At 37.6% G+C, this 20,802-nt stretch overlaps 1 protein-coding gene across 1 annotated transcript in view; it reads right to left on the bottom strand.

Annotated features, from left to right (window-relative positions):
• Positions 1–7,892: 7,892 nt before the first annotated feature.
• The window catches only part of LOC142142663 (apolipoprotein L3-like), a 54,010-nt gene continuing 41,100 nt past the window's right edge, over positions 7,893–20,802 (bottom strand). The window contains exons 6-8 of the mRNA XM_075200523.1: positions 17,150–17,179; positions 14,064–14,093; positions 7,893–9,235 (exon numbers count right to left, since the gene is read on the bottom strand). Of these exons, the coding sequence (XP_075056624.1) occupies positions 8,453–9,235; positions 14,064–14,093; positions 17,150–17,179 (843 nt within the window). The 3' untranslated portion in view covers positions 7,893–8,452. The remainder of the gene's footprint in view (positions 9,236–14,063; positions 14,094–17,149; positions 17,180–20,802) is intronic.

Below are 20,802 nucleotides of genomic sequence, written 5' to 3'. Positions count from 1 at the left end.
CTGTTATTTACTGTCTCCCCAAAATACATAAGCAATTAGAAGACCCACCAGCGAGACCTATTGCCTCAATCATAGGATCCCTATGTCTGAATATGTAAATCAATTTCATCAACTATTAGTCATTAAACTTATTCATAGTGTTGCTCTGGGAATAATTTGACTTATTCAATAGCTGTATTTGTGGATGACTGAGTACTGTGCTGCTAAAGTTAAATATCCCTTCTCCACTTATTTATTTTGTTTTACTCTTGCTCCCAGATCTCTTCCCCCCACGTTTTCCTCAAACTCGTCCTGTCTTTGTTTCCTTTTTAAAGTTGGGCGTATGTGGATGAGCTCTGATTCCCAAATGGGTTCGAGGGGTTTGGTTTTCCGTAGTCCTTATTCTAAAAAAATCATTGAGATTGTTACTGGTATTAAATTCAAAACTTATATCATATATGGTAAAATCTTGGGTACAAGTAAGGTTTTCAAGAAGGGAATTCCTTGTGTGTTTCACATTCTTATTAATGGTCTTAGCTCCTTTCCCAAAACTTTTCCTTGCTACTCTAGCATAGTCCCCTTTTTCTTCCATTTTTTTCCAAATTTCTTAAATTCAAAGAGTTCAGTGGTTTGTATATCCTGTATTTTCCCTTTGTTTAGGAATCTCTTTCATTAAGGGGGATTTAATTATATAACTTGTCAGTTTTCTTGTGAAGGTGGTCTGTGGGCATCTGCTGTGTCGGCTTGTATTGTTTTATTTGTATAGATAGGTGTTATTTTACTTACTGTAGTTGTGCCCTTGTGGCCTGTATAAGACTTTTTCTATTCTTCTCTTTAAATAATAATTGAGACGAGCAGGGTTCCAAAATATAATATGTCAATTTTTTATTAAAAGATATTATGCATAGATACAGCCATACTGGATGAAGCAGACATACGCCCAGGTTCTCAAATGCCAATTGACAATATTTAATTAAGTCATTCTTTTATAGAAACTGTTACTTATCATTGACAAAACCACACCTTTCCAGCTTACCTCACTGATGACACTCTAAGTCTCTATAATTAATCTTCATTATAGTGACATGTTCTTGGAGGGGTCTTTTGGAAGGGTCTTCTTGACCTTATTTGGAGCAAATATGCCCTTGGCCTTATATTGTGAAATGAAGATCATGTGACCATTATATAACATGTTGTTCTGTAGTGTGCAATATGTAAGATAATGTCAGTACTTTTCCTCTTAAAAGCACAGACACATAAAATTCAAGTTCATTGGTTCATTCTATTGAACTAATTGGTAATATAGAGTTTTTGTTAATTATTATTTCGACAGACCTCAAAGGATAAGGGTCTTTATTGTTGTTGTTATTAATTGTTTTGTTATGGGTATGGTAGTCCCTATAACCAATCTCAAAATCCCTTTTGTCTCTTCTGATTTTTTTCCCTTTAATAAAGATGATGCTTTCTTCTAGGTTCCTGAAATCTTCCAGTTGTTCAATTGGTTTAAGCCCGGTTTGTATAAGTGTAATTTCTTCATCAATTCTAAGGAGTGAGGATTCACTCTCATCAATATTTAATTGCATAAGCTGTAAAGAAAAATTATCTAAAAGATTACTCCATTTCGTCAGAAATTCTTTATTCTCCTTTGTAAATATGGGATTCTTGTAAATCCTCAAACCTCTAGGGATGAGCTTGTGTTCTACATACTTCAATGTCATGATTGTCCACCATTGTTGATGTTCAAGTGTTAGTAATTTTTCATATCTCAGAAAATAAGTGCAAAGATCACTTGGGGTACTGAGCTTTCTAATTTTTCGGAGAAAATTACCTTTAGATGTATAAACATATTTTCCTGTGGGCATATATCATGCTTTGTGTTTGTGTAAATACGGTATGCAGCTGGTAAGGTATAGGTTTAAATATATACAGAGAAAACGAGGAGCCTTATCAAAAAAGGGACCCCCCTAGCTTTGCGGCGAAGGGGGGTCTGAAGACCCTTGCCCCCTAAGGGTCCTTTTTGGATCCGGGGGTCGGGGACTAGGGCCCTTCCTTTCTTAAGGAGGGCCATGTACCGCGCCCTTCTGCACGTTTTTTAAAGTCACGCACTTTTTTTCCGAGCACTAGGGTGAAAGCACTGCTTTTCAGGCTTTCAACAAAAAATAAATAAATTAGTCATTAAACCAAAAAGTTATCTTAAAGACACCACTGATGTATTAAGAGCTCTAGAGGGTCAGTGATTGCACCCTTGTAAACTGTGATTTAACTGCCTTATACACATTTATTGATAATTCAGTAAACTGTATGCATATAACAAATACTTTATACTCTATCAGACTTGCCTTCAGCACAGGTGGAATTCGTACTGTAGATCATCAGGTTCGTGCTGAAACACAATTATTTTTAGTATAATGGGCATTTCTACAAGCAGGTCTGTGAAACTGCGATGGGAAGTAAATTTGTGCCAAGTTATGCTAACTTATTTATGGCCCATTGGGAGGAAAATAAGACCTGGAATAATAATCCCTATACCAAGAACATACTCATATGGCGCAGATACAAAGATGATGTGCTATGTATCTGGAAAGGGACTCAAAATGTTCTCACTGCATTCATCAATTATATCAATAACAATACCCTTAATCTAGTGTTCACGGCCAATACCAGCAAACTAGTGGTAGAGTTTCTCAATCTAGAAATCTATAAAGAAGGAGACACTCTCAAAACGAAAATATACATCAAAAAAGTATATTGCAATACATATATACCAGCATTCAGTAATCATCACAACACCTAGTTAAAAATATCCCCAAGGGACAATTAATAAGGATTCAGAGAAATTGCACTGACACTACCCTGTTTATAGAACAAGCCACATCTCTTAAAGAGATGTTTTTAGAATAAAAGTATAATCGAGAGCTGGTCAACAAAGCCTACCAGGACATACTCCATCTAGACAGGAAGACCCTGTTAGGACTAGTTAAAAAAGGAGGCAAGAAAAGTGAAAACCAGCCTAGCATCTCGCTTATTATACAGTACAATAGCAACAACAAAGAATTTGAGAAGATTATTTACAAACCTAGCCCCTTTTCCTAAAAAATGAAAAACTATTAGAAATTATTTTGACCAAACCATCCATTGTATATAGAAGGGCAAATAATCTTAGGAATCAACATTTTCCAAGTTTCCTACCACTCAACACAGACATCAGAAACTTGGGTAGGAGAGAAAAAAAAACTGGTTTCTACAATAGTAACCAGAGTTGTGCTTGTAAACCCTCTAGACAAATTAACACTAAACCTACTACGTGCTACAGGTCACACAGTACAGGAAGGGACTTTAAAATAAATGACACACTTGGAGTGTGTCACAATTATGTTCCAATAACTAGATGCTTGTAAAGACAACAATGGAGCCAGGAGTATGATGAAAACATAAAACAATTTTTATTGTAGCAGAAACTCAATCCAGGCAATGCAGGATAGACACAGACCAGGTAAAGATGAATATAATAAACACACATCCAGGTGTGGCTGGATAACAGGTATGAATACAAAACTGCAGGTACAGGTATATTTAGCTGAACAATGGTAAACAGCCAGGACTAAGTATATACAGGAACAGTAAGTTTGCAATATGTTCAGAGCACAAGACAGTATCATATCATCAGGCAGGGCCGGACTGGCCATCTGGCACTTCTGGCAAATGCCAAAAGGGCCGATGGCTGGATGGGCCGGCTTAACTCCTCCCGTCTTCTTGGTGGCTGGTTCCTCCCCAGGTCACGTGGGTGCCGCGATTTTTTTGGGGGGTCACATGGGTGCCGTCATTCTCGCGCAGGGGGGGTCAAGAGTGTGGAAGAGCCATGGGGTGCTGGGAAAGGGGGTGAGAGAGCCAAGGGGTGCTGGGAGAGGGGGTGAGAGCCAGGGGATGCTGGGAGAAGGGGTGAGAGCCAGGGGGTGCTGGGAAAGGGGGTGAGAGCCAGGGGGTGCTGGGAGAGGGGGTGAGAGAGCCAAAGGGGGTGCTGGGATAGGGGGTGAGAGAGCCAAAGGGGAAGGGGGTGCTGGGAGAGGGGGTGAGAGAGCCAAAGGGGAAGGGGGCGCTGGGAGAGGGGGTGAGAGAGCCAAAGGGGAAGGGGCGCTGGGAGAGGGGGTGAGAGAGCCAAAGGGGAAGGGGGCGCTAGGAGAGGGGGTGAGAGAGCCAAAGGGGAAGGGGGTGCTGGGAGAGGGGGTGAGAGAGCCAGGGGGTGCTGGGAGAGGGGGTGCTGGGAGAAGGGGTGAGAGAGCCAGGGGGTGCTGGGAGAGGGGGTGAGAGAGCCAGGGGGTGCTGGGAAAGGGGGTGAGAGAGCCAAAGGGGGTGCTGGGAAAGGGGGTGAGAGCCAGGGGGTGCTGGGAGAGGGGGTGAGAGAGCCAAAGGGCGTGCTGGGAAAGGGGGTGAGAGAGCCAAAGGGGCGGGGGTGCTGGGAGAGGGGGTGAGAGAGCCAAAGGGGAAGGGGGCGCTGGGAGAGGGGGTGAGAGAGCCAAAGGGGAAGGGGGCGCTAGGAGAGGGGGTGAGAGACCCAGGGTGGCAGGGGGTGCAGGAAGAGGAGTGAGAGAGCCGGGGGGTAGAGGGTGCAGGAAGACGTGTGTGAAAGCCGGGGGAGTAGGTGGTACAGGAAGATGTGTAAGAGCCAGCGGAGAAGGTGGTACAGGGGGTTAAGTGAGAGGGACAAAGGAGAAGATGGTGCAGGGGCATAGGTAAAAGAAAGTGTAAAGGGAGAGACATCTTAAGAATTCGAATGTCAGGGATGCAGCTATCATAAAACACAAGTAGTAATGAAGAATGGAAATGCACAGAGGGGACAAGTGTTAAAAAAAAAAAAAAAATCAAGTCTTCATACTCCATTCACTTTTATTTTCTATACCCCCATTCCTAAATTTCTGCTTCGACCACTGCACTCTGGTTCTGCTCCCGACTGCCTGTGTAAGCTGACAGCTGCTGATCCCTCCTTGCCCAGCGCACCCAGTAGGAGAACAGAAAACAGGATGCCATAATCAGGTAAGTTCATATATTTTCTCATGTGCAATGTGTTTTTAACCATCCTTTCTTGAACTGGGGACACTACAGCGTATCCAATAATGTTTAACACTATGTATTGCTCATTATTGCGCTGTAACGTTTCTTGCATATTTATGTTTTTTTTAGATATATGTTAGTTTTATTTCATGTGGAATGATTCATGAAAATTCTGCCATTACTATTTAATTGAGGGAAAAGGGTACCTGTTACCTATATGTGTGTGTAAGTACTCTGTTCGTTGTTGCTATTTTGTGGGAGATTTGAAGAAAGCAAAACATTGTTTCCTAGAGTGGCATCTGTATAATTGGTGGTATTGCTGTAGTATGGGGTGGTGTGGTGGTGGCAATGTTGTAGTGTGTTTGGGGCTTAGTATTGCTAATAAGTATGATAGGGTATTGCTGTAATGTGGGGGGTGACACTGGACGCTGTAATGTGGGGGTGATTGATGTAGTATGAGTGTGTGTGGGGCGTTATTTATTGCTGTAATTTGGGTACTAATAATGTATTGTCATGGTATTTATTGATGTAATTGGGGTGCTAACAAAGTAATGTTGAGGGTCATTAGGAGAAATAAATACCCCACACAGACACACACTCATACTACATCATGTTGTACTGCACCAGCAACGTGTACTGCGCCAGCATCAGTGTGCAACAATATAGTGCATGGGGCCCACAACACGTGGGCCTGTGTGCTTTAAATGCCAGGGCTGATTTTTAGTCCCAGTCCGGTCCTGTCATCGGGTGTGGCCAGGTACAGGTGAATATTCAAGAAATACTGAACAGCAGGTGCAGGTAATTTAACTGAACAATGGTAACAACCAAGGATTCACAGGAATACAACTATGAAGGAAGTATCTCATGTTTAACAGATTTAATTTCAGACAAATAATTTATTTATCTAATTATGTATATCCCTCCTATTGAGACGCAATGACAATGCTTGATGGTTTATTTTTTCTCTTTTACCTTTTATAATAAATGATTTGAAGTACCCGAAATTGTTTGGGTTGAAGTCTTCAAGTTATTAAGTTATCAATGAGTTGGATGTAACTGCCAACATTTTAAAAAAAATTAGCAGCTTAGCAGCTCTTCCAATAAGCTGACTGCCCAGTGTAGGGGCCCAATACAGGCACAATGCAGGGTCAAATTTCTGCCCAGCGTACACCAGTGGGAGGTCAGACCGGGATCTCAACCCCCTAGTATGTCTTCTGGGATCCAATGTTACCAGTCTGTGTAGTTTTCATCAAATCCATCCAGTGGGTGGCTCAGAACAGGCCCCCCAGGTTAAAGTTCTGCCCAGCGTACACCAACGGTAGGTCTGTCCAGAACCCTAACCCCCTTAAAACCTGGCCAGGATACAACTGGACCACCTCACATTGGTTTCATCCCAATTCATGCTGGGGTGTCCAAATACATAACTGAACATCCAATCAAACAAACAAACAGACCAATGAATTTTATAAATAAGATGCCATCCAAATCCATCCAGTGGAAGGTCCAGAACATGCTCCCCGGGTCAAAGCTCTGACCAGCGTACACCAACAGGAGGTCCAACTGGTACCTCAACCCCCTAGTATCTCTTCTTGGATCCAATGTTACCAGTCTGTGAAGTTTTCATCCAAATCCATCTAGTGGAAGGCTCAGAATAGGCTCCCTAGGTCAAAGTTCTGCTCAGCGTACACCAACGGGAGGTCCAACCGGGACCGTAATTCCCCTATAATCTGCCCAGGATCCAACTGGACCACCTTGTGTCTGTCACAAGTACAATTATTTTTAGTAACATATATGGTACCCCTTTTCATTGTATGCCGCCTGGCAGAAAAATGTACAGATCACTGATCTATATCTTTACAGTATATAGGGTTGTGTTTCCCATGAAATTTATTAAATTAATAAATTGTTTGCTAATTAATTGTCAAAAAAATATTTTTTAAAGATGACTATTTATTAATGTTGTCTGCACTGAGGAGTACAATCTTCTATTCGCTCCTCTAGACATAATGATTGCTATAGTGAGGAGGGAGTGGTATGAATGCACATTGCAGAGTGCAAAGCTTACAAGATTCTATAATCATGGGAAACTGACATTTTCCCTTGCTTTCTTATCCAAGGTGAGCAAGATTCTGAGTCAATCCACGTTTCAACTCAGATGGTAAAAACTGAGCACTGTTGGATTCAATAGGATCCTAACAGATCCCTACTTGGTGAGCCTGCATGTTATTTTCCAACAAGAAAAGCCATAAGCCAAACACACTTAAACGTATCTGTCTGTGCATAAATTATTAACTTACCAAATAGGGGTTCAGTCTGCTGACATCTTCCAGCCAATAGAATACACAGGGAGGGGCCCTAGCTGGCCCATATATTCTTGCCTTGTGTAGTTGCTAGGTCTCTTTTGCAGCACAAATCCCCTTCCTCCAAGAATTTCTGTGTGATGTATTAACCATATACTTTTTCCCAATACCAGAGAAGGCACAGTTGGTGGGAAAGCTTTGCAGTCAGCAACTAATTCATGTGCTATCGCTGTTTGGCCACATGTCACTGCCCCCTTTGAAGCACCCTGGCTTCTGGTCCCTTTGTGTGTGGGAGTAGTCACAATGATGCCAGATTTAGTACCGACCAATCGTAAAGGACTATGTCATGGGAATAGTGATTAGTACCTGTGGCCATACACTGTCTAGTTTGCTATTAGTTGTTAGCTGACTTGCAAGTGGCTTTTTCCGCCACCATCTTTTTATTTAATTCAGTAAACTGTGACCTATTTTGCCAAATTTAAATGGTTGTCAGTTTCTTTATATATGGATTAGAGTGTTAAGTCTTAAACGTTAAGAGACGTTTTCTGCAATGAAGACGAGGCATCAACATTATGCAGTTTATTTCATTTTAACTTGTAGCATAAATACCAAGTCGATCACAGGAAAGTAAATGCAGCTTATAATTAACGGGTTGCATTTACAAGGCCATCATCACCGCTCAGCTTGCAGTTAACTCTTAAATCTGACTGGTTCATGAGATTATTTAATGAATGGCAGTATGGGATGACAATTTTTATTATTGGCAGCTGCATATAATATTATGCATGATTTAAACAATTCTTTATTATGCACCAACAAAAAGCAATCTGTTACTGAGTTTGCAATGCACAATGCAGGGAAGTTAATGGTGTTGAATTTCAGTGTTAAGTAATACCCTTTACCAACAATCTCTGTAGCTTAGACTATTATAAAAATATCAACAGGTAGACAGGAAATTGGTACAGTGATTATAAGTGTCACATTACAGTTGGTGAAAATCTGACAAATATCAAGAAACATTAATCATGAACAAGATATATGAAACAGATAATATAAAGATTTTGAAAGTTATATATCCCCCTTGGAAGTGAAATATTCATATTGGAATACAGTGTCCTTACAATTCATTTTGCTTTTAAGAAGCTGGCATATTCCATATACAACGTTTTATCTTGCTCTTTCAGGCTCTCAAATGTTTCTTGTAGCTCGTGGGCAATTTTTCTTATCTCAGCAGCTGCCTCCGTTTTAGCACCTTCTTGCAGATCTGTCGCTCCCTTCACCACAAAAGCAGCATCAACCACTATGAACACTGCAGCAAAAACTCCTGAAACAGCTCTGGCTACCCGAGCCCCATGAGCTAATAACTGGGCCCCTTGAGTTGCAGCTGCAGATACTTTGCCCAAATGAATCAATCTACTTAACTCTACTGCCACAAATGCACCTCTCCCCCCAATTCTACCAGCTTGTTGGATTATTTGTTCGTTAGCCAGCACAGATCTAAGATCTTCAAGTTTACTTTCAATTTTATTAGACATATCTTGAATTATAGTCAAATTTCTATTAAACTCTGCAACAATCTCGTCTGCTCTTTGGCATTTATTTTTAATATTTACAGTATCAGCTATAGAAGCTGCTGCACCTGTCACCCCTCCAGCCACAGCCACGCCAATGCCAACACCACTGACCACCATAGACAACCCAAGTGTAAATGGGGCTAAGGCCAGGCCTGCAATGGTAGCGACTCCTCCTGCTATTCCAAATGTACTTCCTGTGACGCTGGCAATGGTGGCTCCTTTATGGAAAGTGTCTATTTCATCAGCGATACCGAGCAATTCTGCAATGCATTTTTCAATAATGTCCATCAAAGATGTCCATGTGACTGTAAACTCTTCAATAGATGTCATGATCTGTTCATAATAAACAAAAAAATAAGAAAGTTTATAAAACATGACCGCGCTTGATTATCTGTCTATATAATACATTTGGTAATATTTAAATACATTATATTTATAAGCAAATAATCAATACAATAAGAAGATGTAAAAGGGAATGTATTGCTCCCCTTGCATTAATAAAATGCAAAGATAGGCATAGAAGAAATTTGAGTGTTATATATGTGATTAGTTGTGGGTTGCAGAGATTTGTGTGGTCTTCTCCATTTTATAACCAATCATATGATCTAATATCAATAAAACTGCACATTTTTATTAGCTAAGAAAATGTTTCAATTCAGATGGTTTTAATTAAAAAGCATCTTTTGAATACACACAGTGAAGGCAGCCATTTTAATGACTGTACCAAGATTCCCCCTATAAAATCATTATGGAATAGTAGCATCACTGAGATAAGAGGCACATAGTACATCAAGCATGGTTGCTCTAGTTCTTAGTGAATTTGATGGGCTGCATTCTCACATGTAGATAACAGGTACACGTTATAATTTCTGTTGTTTATGTCTGCATACCATAAGGCTGCGCGTAAGATGAGAGGGTACTGAAGAAGTATATAGAGGAGTCTGCTTTGTCAACTAATGAAACTCATATAGGATTCCAAGAATCAAAACAGTTGCACAAACGTTTCTTAGCTGAAGCTGTCCATGTGTGTTTGAAAATGGTCATAAAGCCAGAAAACTATTAACGATGTTTACTAACTAAACAACAGCCCTCTACCACAAATTCTGCAAAAAACCCAAGATCAATAAATACTTGATTCACTCATTTATATTAATCTTTATATAATAAGGGGTCTATTTAAGAAGCAGTGAAGACACAAAATGCCAGCGTAAACACCAGTAAAAGGCACTTTCATTGCTTATTGTTATTCATCAAAGGTTTAATGTATGAAAAATCATAGATTTCTCTGGCATTAACCTAATTATCAGGGCTTACTAGTATCCCCATAGACCTCTGTGGACTATGGTGAAAGAAGCAAATCACCAACAGCAATTCAATTACTGTTCAACTACTGGTATTACAGTAAACAAAATATGAGCAATAGCTCATTGGAAACGATCAGATGTAACGAGAGAGTGACTGGATGGGTGAAGGGCGTGTGCTAGTCTTAACGTCTACCTTGTAGTACCAATGGGCCAAACCAGGTAACTAGGGCTGTTCGAGAGGGGCGACCGCCCAGGGCTTAATGCTGAAAGAAAACTACAAAGACAGTTATTGCAGTGAAGATGTTGATGAGCTCTCTATTTCTTCTTTGTCATCTTCTGACAAGAATGTTTTAGTGCAGATTTTAGTTTTGGCTTCTTAATTTTAGAAGTAGGATTATGAATTTTTTTTTTAGGTTCATTTGGTTAAAATTGACATCTAGGGTGGCGGCAGTTTTGTTTCTCAACCCAGGCGCTACAATTTTAAGTTACGGCTCTGGGTCAACCACTCGGCTGTAGCTCATTCTCTCCCATATCAGGATGCTGTTTGTTAAAGTTAGCAAATAAGTATCCCTGTACGTAAATGTTTGTTAAAAGGACAGGTGTTATGCAGATGTAACAGGTGATATGATGCACAGTTACCACTGATTACACTAAGGAGCCAGGTCACCTTAATTGGATAAAAAAAAAAAATATTTACAGTATCTTCTATTTGCTCATGTACCACTTGGTGCAGTACAAATTTCTTCATCACAGTGCTCAAGAGCTAACACCTGTACATTTATTATTTAATCATTTTGATTAAATAAATAAATTATAAATATTTATTTGTATCAAGAACAGTAAGCCCCATATAACTGCATCTTGCACAATATTCCTGTGATACTGCAGCAAACTGACAAAAACCTCTGAACAAGATAATATAAAAAAACCCTGTAGAACACATTCAAAACAGAGCATATATTTCCATATACATTGAATGGTCGTATGCACATAATAAATTTACAGTAAGGGTGAGCCAAATTCGAGTGCACACAGCAACATTAGATTCAAGCTTAAGGCATCTCTAAGGTACATGTTGTTGTATCAGTTGCACCAGATACAGGTCAGGTGTACGTGCAGAGTGATAGTGATGACGGTCATGTATGCATGCTAAAACATGTGTTTCAATCAAAAGCAACTGTAAAAATGCATTTTATGTTCACTAAATATTAATACCATCATGATAAATACATTTCATGAAAAAAAAAGAAAAAAAAAATGTTTTTAATGTTTTTTCAGTATTGACTATATTTTTAACAGATGACAATAATCAAATACTTTTTATTCCACATACAGTATGTATTGTACATATCCTGCAGTGTATTGGCTGTCAGAGTAGAGCATACCTATTCAACAAAAGACGTTTCTTCAGATCCGCTTGGAGTTTAAGACGGACGTGCATATGCCTGAATTACGTGCATTTTGTGTGCCATTTTGTGTGCCATAATTATTATCAAATGCACACATCAAGGTCAATTATACCAAAATTAGATTTTACCAATGGGTAAACATAACAGAAAAAATCTTGGCATGCATGGCAAAATCTAAGATATGTAAAAAAAACTCAATTTTGGTAATAAAAATGCTGTATCTGGTATCAGACAGACCCCCACTTCTAAAAATTTGGCCAAATTCAAAGCCTATTATGATAAATTATTCACTTCAACCACCAATAGTTAAACATTAAACGACTGGCTAATACATGAGACAAAAATTAGCCAAATCAATTCACACACAAAATAACAATTAAATGCAGAAATCATTGAAAAGATAGTCAGCCATATTATCTTTTGATATGCAACATAGTTTCAGGTCCAGATGGTTCAAGTGGGGAATATTACAATATAAAAACAAATAAATAATCCTAATACAAAACCTACATTAAGAACTTCCCACTTTCACAAATTTAATGAAACCCACATAATCTTTATTCTAAATCCAATAACAGAGGATAATACTATTCAATAAGATCATCATCAAGATAATTGTATCCATGTAACTTTCAACATGTTCAATAACCTCTTATTCTAAAATAAAATACCACCCATCAATTAGTTTCCCAAATAGAAGACACTCAGTAAAGGTCATCCAAATGGCCAGAATGGCAGTAGTATTTTACAAAGATCCTTCATCATGTATAATACTCAGATTAAAGATGCCAAAAGAGAGTTTAACAAGATATCTTTGTACCATCTATATATGTCAAACCCAATTTAATCTTTACAATTTATTTTTAATAAAATCAAAGATTTTGTGGACCATCAGGATCCGAGATCAAATTAGAAAAGTCAGTTATCACGTCACTCAACACAATAAATTAGTCATCACTGAATGAACAGTTTAGCATAACTTGGGCCAGACCCTACATTACAAAATGAGTCGTTCAACTCCCTAAAAATCTACCTAAACTGTATACATTTAAAATGAGTAGAACTATGGATATTATGAACCAAATAATGTCACAACTTAAATGTATTTACCACATTGACCCTTATCACTGGTTAGTATTCATGTATAATTTTACCTTTGCCCGATCTGCCCAAAAATATGTTCAATTTGGTTTTAACAAGTATGATCATGTTCACCAGCTCGAATTTAGATAAATAAATTTTAAAATTCTATCTACTAGATAATTTATTACAAATTTTAGAACTTTAGAGACATGCCAGTTTTAGAACAACTTTAAAGTAAATTCGAGCATCTGTACTCCAATCATTTTCTACTCAAGAATACCCACATAATATTGAACCTTGAAAAGTCCTGGATTATTCCAGGACTGTTGGGCTTTTTTCAGGGTTAGACATACAACAATTTTTGTGCCATAAATATATGCATTTATGCATTTCCGTATTGCGCATGGGTACCAAAATGTCTCCAAATCTAGATTTGTGTGTATCGGAGAGTTGCAGCCCCTTTCGCACTGGAAAGGCAAAACGGGACTGGGCAATAATAATTTGACTACACTAAGGGCATAAGAGTAACATGTCACTTGGAGATGCAACCTAATGAGACTTAGATGCATCCACAATACGTTTTTTAGGAGGCGTATTTTTTACGGGCACTGAAGGCTTGGTGTAAAGACACGCGATGGTGCTGATGACACCAGCAATACTATCTAGCAAATTCTGAATGTCTGCTTCTGTATAGGAAACTACAGCTGATAGTACGTCATTCGTTACTGCTATATTATATAAAGGTAAATTATTTGTCATTTCCATTTGGACCAATGTAGGAATGAAAATTCACATGTTATTTATAAATTGTTCAACTATAGACATGGGAATGTTTGTGTTTCATTATATTTTATATTAAAAAAAATATTTTCACAGAGACTATCACAAAAACTAACATCTAGATATATTCATTAAAAGTAACAAATGTTTAACAATATCTTTAATGCACTTCTATTTCTGGAGATGTGGCATTGTATATAGATTGCTTATTGTGCACAGTTATTAAGCGTAATATGATAATTACTTATTTCCCTTATTCACATAAAAAGTGTTACATGCAATTAAAGCAGACCCAAAGCCCACTTGCTGTTGTTATTTTTTTAACCGACCAATGAGGATGAACCTAATAGTATTATAGGATTAAAACTTAAACATTTATACAATTAAAGGTGTATATCTAAAGGTATGGGAGGCTGGAATTTGTAGTGGTGTTTACACTATTCTATAATGCACCTCCCAAACATTTTTCCTCCTCTCCACACATCAAGGTGCACTTTGTGGTGCCCTGGCCATTGTTTTCGTAAGTGATGTCCACTGAGTTTTAATTTATATGTACAAATGTAATATAGAAAAATTCTGTCTTACCGATTGCAGCAGCTCTTCAGGTTTACATTCCTAAAAATGCAAGAAAAAGTTACATTGATAATTTTCAGTTGTTTGCAAAGTGTAATGGCATAAACTGTTTTTAAAGGATAAAGCAGAAAACATCAGCTATAGACAACACGTAAAAGTAAGTAGTTCCAGGCTCAGGTGGAAGTGATGGAATATGGTGGTGGCAGCGATTACTTTTCTACAACTGGTGCGCAGTTGACTATTACAGTCAGTGAGTGTCAGACGGCCAAATAACACCAGTGGGAGTGGTCAGTGACAGCAGGTAAGTTAAAGTAAAGTAAACCTGAAGATGAATTGTTAAAACCACGGATAAGCTGTTGATAGAGGACAGGGTGGCAGAGTAAGCACATCCTATCATGATGACTTCAAAATCAGCCAAGCTGGGACATATACAATAATATCAGGATAGAATAATGAAGGAAAATACTGACAAACATAACACTCTGCCACACTCCTAGCTTTTGACACTTATGCTTATGACCTATCAGATGTTTGCTTAATATAGAAAATAAAATTCTAGAAAGTTTCCTATTATGAAAAGCACACATCAAGGTCAACTATACCAAAATTAGATTTTACCAATGGGGAAACAAAACAGGAAAAATAATTGGCAAACATGGCAATTTGTTAGAGAAGAAAAAAAAACAATTATGTTAATGTAAATGCAGTATCTGGCATCAGACAGACCCCCACTTCAGAGAATTTTGTCAAATTCAAAGCCTTTTATGATGATTTATACTCTTCAATAATTAAACATTACACGACTCGTTACTTAATGAGACAAAAATTACCCAAATCAATTCACACACAAAATAACAATTAAATGTAGATATCGTATAAGAGGAAGTTATTCAGCCATATTATCTTTTGATATGCAACAGAAATCCAGGTCCAGATGGTTTAAGTGGGGACTATTACAAAATAAAAACAAATAAATAATCCTGTACTTCCTAATACAATACCTACATTAAGAACAACCCCCTTTCACAAATTTAATTAGACCCACACTATATTTATGCTAAATGCAATAATAGAGGATAACAATATTCAATAAGATCTTTACCAATATAATTGTATCATGCCTTTAACCTCTTCTTCTAAAATAAAATACCACACATCAATTAGTTTCCTAAATGGAAGACACTCAGTAAAGGTCATCCAAATGGCCAGAATGGCAGTGGTATTTTACAAAGATCCTATATCAGATATAATACTCAGATTAAAGATGCCAAAAGAGAGTTTAACAAGATATCTTTGTACCATCTATATATGTCAAACCCAATTTAATTTTTACAATTTATTATTAATAAAATCAAAGATTTTGAGGACATATCAGGATTCAAGATCAAACTAGAAAAGTCGGTTGTCATGTCACTCAATACAATAAATTAGGCAAGATTGAATGAACAGTTTAGCATAACTTGGGTCAGACACTACATTACATAATTAGACATTCAACTCCCTAAAAATCTACCTAACCTGTATACATTTAAAATGGGTAGAACTATGGATATTATGAACCAAATAATGTCACAACTTAAATGTACTTACCACTTTGACCCTTATAACTGATTAGTATTCATATATAAATTTACCCTTGCCAAATCTGCCCAAAAACGCCCACTTTGGAACAAAATTTTGTCCACATTTTGGGGCATTACTGTGTTTGAATTTGAAATGCAAAATTCACTGTTTGCATGGAAATGCACTAAAAATAGTTTACCATTCTAATATATCCATGTAACTTTCAACATGTTCAATTTGGTTTTAACAAGTCTGATCCTGATCACCTTGCTTGAATTTAGATAAAACAAACTTAAAATTCTATCTACTAGATAATTTATTACAAATTTTAAAACTTTAGCGACATGCCAGTTTTAGAACAACTTTAAAGTAAATTTGAGCATCTGTACTCCAATCATTTTCTACTCAAGAATGCCCACACAATATTGAACCTTGAAAAGTCCTGGATTATTCCATGTATTGGGCTTTTTTCGGGGTTAGACATACGACAATTTTTGTGCCATAAATATATGCATTTCGTATTGCGCATGCGTACCAAAATGTGTCCATATCTAGATTTAAATGTATCGGAGATTTGCAGCCCCATACCCCTGGAAAGGCAAAACGGGACTGGGCAATAATAATTTGACTACACTAAGGGCATAAGAGTAACATGTCACTTGAAGATGCAACCTAATGAGACTTAGATGCATCCACAATATGTTTTTAGGAGGCGTATCTTTTACGGGCACTGAAAGCTTTATGTAAAGACACGCGATTGTGCTGATGACACCAGCAATACTATCTAGCAACTTCTGAATGTCTGCTTCTGTATTGAAAACTACAGCTGATAGTACGTCATTCATTACGGCTATATTATATAAAGGTAACTTGTTTGTCATTTCCATTTGCAACAATGTAGGAATGAAAATTCACATGGGATTTATAAATTGTTCAACTATGGATGTGGAAATGTTTGTATTTCATTATATTTTATATTAAACAAAATATTTTCACAGACACTATCACAAAAACTAACATCTAGATATATTCATTAAAAGTAGCAAATGTTTAACAATATCTTTAATGCACTTCGTTCTCTTTCTGGAGATGTGGCGTTGTATATAGATTGCATATTGTACACAGTTATTAAGCACAAATATGATTATTACTTTTTGACATGCTTTATTTCCCTTATTCACATAAAAAGTGTTACATACAATTAAAGCAGACCCAAAGTCCACTTACTGTCGTTATTTTTTAACCCATCAATAAGGATGAACCTAGTAATATTATAGGATCAAAACTAAAACATTTATACAATTAAATGTGTGGTTGTAAAGATATGGGAGACTGGAATTTGTAGTGATGTTTGCACTATTCTATAATGCACCTCCCAAACATTTTTTTCTCCTCTCCGCACATCAAGGTGCACTTTGTGGTGGCTGCTGTAAGTATAGAGAGGGAGCATGTGCGACAGCCATTGTTTTCGTAAGTGACGTCCACTGAGTTTTAATTTATATGTACAAATGTAAAATAGAAAAATTCTGTCTTACCGATTGCAGCAGCTCTTCAGGTTTACATTCCTAAAAATGCAAGAAAAAGTTACATCGATAATTTTCAGTTGTCTGCAAATTGTAATGGCATAAACTGTTCTTAAAGGATAAAGCAGAAAACATCAGCTATAGACAACACCTAAAGGTAAGTAGTTCCAGGCTCAGTTGAAAATGATGGAATATGGTGGTGGCAGCGATTACTTTTCTACAACTGGTGCGGAGTTGACTATTACAGTCAGTTAGTGTCAGATGGCTGAATAACACCAGTAGGAGTGGTCAGTGACAGCAGGTAAGTTAAAGTAAAGTAAACCTGAAGATGAATTGTTAAAACCACAGATAAGCTGTTAATAGAGGACAGGGTGGCAGAGTAAGCACATCCTATCATGATGACTTCAAAATCAGCCAAGCTGGGACATATACAATAATATCAGGATAGAAAAATGAAGGAAAATACAGACAAACATAACACTCTGCCACAAATCTAGATTTTGACGCTTATGCTTATGACCTATCAGATGTTTGCTTGATATGCTAAATGCATCAGAAGCTGAATGATGAATGATGAATCAACTGTTATAATGACTAAAATAGGTTGTGTACTTTTAATGTATGTTTGATCTTGCACAGCTGAAATAGTGAAATGTTTCCCTCCCCCCGCCCCCTATTCTGTGTAAAAGATTTTGGTGTGTTGAGATAAGAAGCACTCTGTATTTTGTTATCTGTCAATATATGTAACATTGATAAAAAGGTTCTTCGAGTATGCTTTAATGATTCAAGAGTAACTAAAATGTGTCCAGAGTGGTGAGTGGTAATAACATGTTGAAGCTGATTTGTATTTAGTCTAATGCTGGGACTTATCGTTCCACAGCAGTAGGCTGGAAGATATCAGTTAATTTTTCTTTCTCTGTAAGTGAGATTTTGTTCTCCGTCTTACTACGTGTGAGGGAGATCCATGATAATATCACGCTGTTTGTTCTTTGTCTTAGCGCTCTGTAAGGAAGAGGTGTGATTTAGTTTAAATCACACTGTCTGTCTTGTCTGTTTTTACAAGAGACATGTTTCAAGGTTGAAAAAGTTGTACATTTACATAGTAACATAGTTGATGAGGTTGAAAAAAGACACCAGTCCATCAAGTTCAACCTATTTTGGATCTCCTGCGATCCTGCACTTATATTTGAAATTAATTCAGAGTAGGCAACCGCCCATCTGTTTCAATTTTGAAAATCCCCCCAGACTCAATATTGCAATCCAATTTTTACCCTATATCCACTACTATCCTTTATTTTAAATTAACGGTCGTATCCCTGGATACACCTTTCCGCTAAAAATTTGTCTAACCCTTTCTTAAACATATCTATTGAATCTGCCATCACAACCTTCCCTGGCAATGAATTCCATATCTTGACTACCCTTACTGTAAAGAACCCCTTCCTTTGCTGGTTGTGAAATTTCCTCTCCTCTAACCTTAGGGGATGACCACGTGTCCTGTGTATGGTCCTTGGGGTAAAAAGTTCCCATTAAGCTCTCTGTATTGACCCCTAATGTATTTGTACATAGTAATCATATCTCCCCTTAGGCGCCTCTTTTCTAAAGTAAACATGCCTAAACTGGCTAACCTTTCCTCATAACTTAATGACTCCATACCCTTTATCAATTTTGTCGCCCTTCTCTGAACCCTTTCTAGTTCCAAATTATCTTTTTTATAGAGTGGTGCCCAGAACTGTACTGCATATTCAAGATGAGGTCTTACCAATGATTTATACAGTGGCAAAATTACACTGTCTTCCCTTGCATCTATGCCCCTTTTTATGCATGCCAATACTTTGTTTGCCCTTGCAGCTGCTGCTTGACATTGAGCACTATTGCTAAGTCTACTGTCTACGAGCACTCCCAAATCCTTTTCCATTATAGATTCTCCCAAATTAATTCCATTTATTTATAGATTGCGTTCTTGTTTTTGATCCCTGAATGCATAACCTTACATTTATCTGTGTTAAACCTCATATTCCATTTAGCCGCCCAATCCTCCAGTTTATTTAAGTCCCTCTGTAGAGAAGCTACATCTTGCTCTGATTTTATTACCTTACAGAGTTTAGTGTCATCTGCAAAAATAGAAACTTTACTCTCTAAACCATCACCAAGGTCATTAATAAATATATTAAAAAGGAGTGGTCCCAGCACGGAACCTTGAGGAACTCCACTTAAGACCTTTGACCAATTAGAAAATGTTCCATTTATCACAACTCTCTGTTCCCTATTCTCTAACCAGTTTTCGATCCAAGTACAAATTTTGATTTCTAGACCCAGTTCCCTTATTTTGTAAACCAACCTCTTGTGTGGCACTGTATCAAAGGCCTTTGCAAAATCTAAGTAGACCACATCTACTGTCCTGCCCTGGTCTAAGTTTCCACTAACTTCCTCGTAGAAACTAATTAGATTAGTTTGACATGACCTATCCCTCACAAATCCATGTTGATTCCCACTAATAATTTTATTGCATACCAAGTAATCCTGAATACTGTCCCTTAAAATACCTTCCAGTAGTTTCCCCACTATTGATGTCAGGCTTACAGGTCTATAATTCTCTGGTTGTGATCTCGTCCCCTTTTTAAACAACGGCACCACATCTGCTATTCGCCAATCCCTTGGTACTGAGCCTGATGAGATTGAATCTCTGAAAATTAAGAATAGCGGTCTAGCTATTTCCGAGTTTAATTCCATAAGGACCCTTGGGTGTATGCCATCTGGACCTGGAGCTTTATTTATCTTAATATTCTTCAGTCGCCTTTGGACTTCTTCCTCTGACAACCAAGTATTAATTAATGGCATGGTTTCATTTCCATTTTTATGTATTACTCCTGCCATTTGTTCCTCTCTGGTAAATACTGAAAAAAAGAACGTGTTTAATATCTCTGCTTTTTCCTTAGTATCATTTATCAATTCACCCATCTCACTTCTTAGTGGTCCTATATTATCTTTTTTAATCCTTTTGCCATTTATATACTTAAAAAACTTTTTGGGGTTTGTCTTACTTTCTTTTGCAACGTGCCTTTCATTTTCTAATTTAGCCAATCTAATTTCCTTTTTGCATGTTTTATTACATTCCTTGTACCTATGGAAGGACTCCTCTGACCCTTCAGACTTAAACAATTTAAATGCCCGCTTCTTCCTTTGCATTTCTTCCCTTACCTTTTTATTTAGCCACATTGGTTTAGACTTAATTCTTTTACATTTATTTCCCATAGGAATGAACTTATACGTGTATGTTTCCAACAACATTTTAAAGACAGCCCACATTTCTTCCGTATTTTTTCCTTCAAAGGCTTTGTCCCAGTCTATGCTCTTTATAGACTCCTTTAGCATATTAAAATTTGCCTTTTTAAAGTTTAAAGTCCTAGTTGATCCCTTATACTGTTGTTTCTGGAAACTAATTTCAAATGAGACCATATTATGATCACTGTTTCCCAAGTGCTCCTTTACTTGAATATTTGATATTACGTCTACATTGTTTGTTATTACTAGGTCCAGTATAGTCCGGTTCCTAGTTGGTTCCTCAACTAATTGGGACATGTAATGGTCTTTTAGCGTGCTCAGAAACCTATTTCCCCTAGCTGTACCGCAGGTCTCAGTACTCCAATCAATGTCCGGATAAT

This window comes from Mixophyes fleayi, chromosome 3 (assembly GCF_038048845.1).
Source record: "Mixophyes fleayi isolate aMixFle1 chromosome 3, aMixFle1.hap1, whole genome shotgun sequence".
NCBI classification, from domain to species: Eukaryota; Metazoa; Chordata; class Amphibia; order Anura; family Limnodynastidae; genus Mixophyes; species Mixophyes fleayi.
Note: the sequence above shows the minus strand (reverse complement) of the source record. Positions and strands in the feature narration are given on the sequence as shown.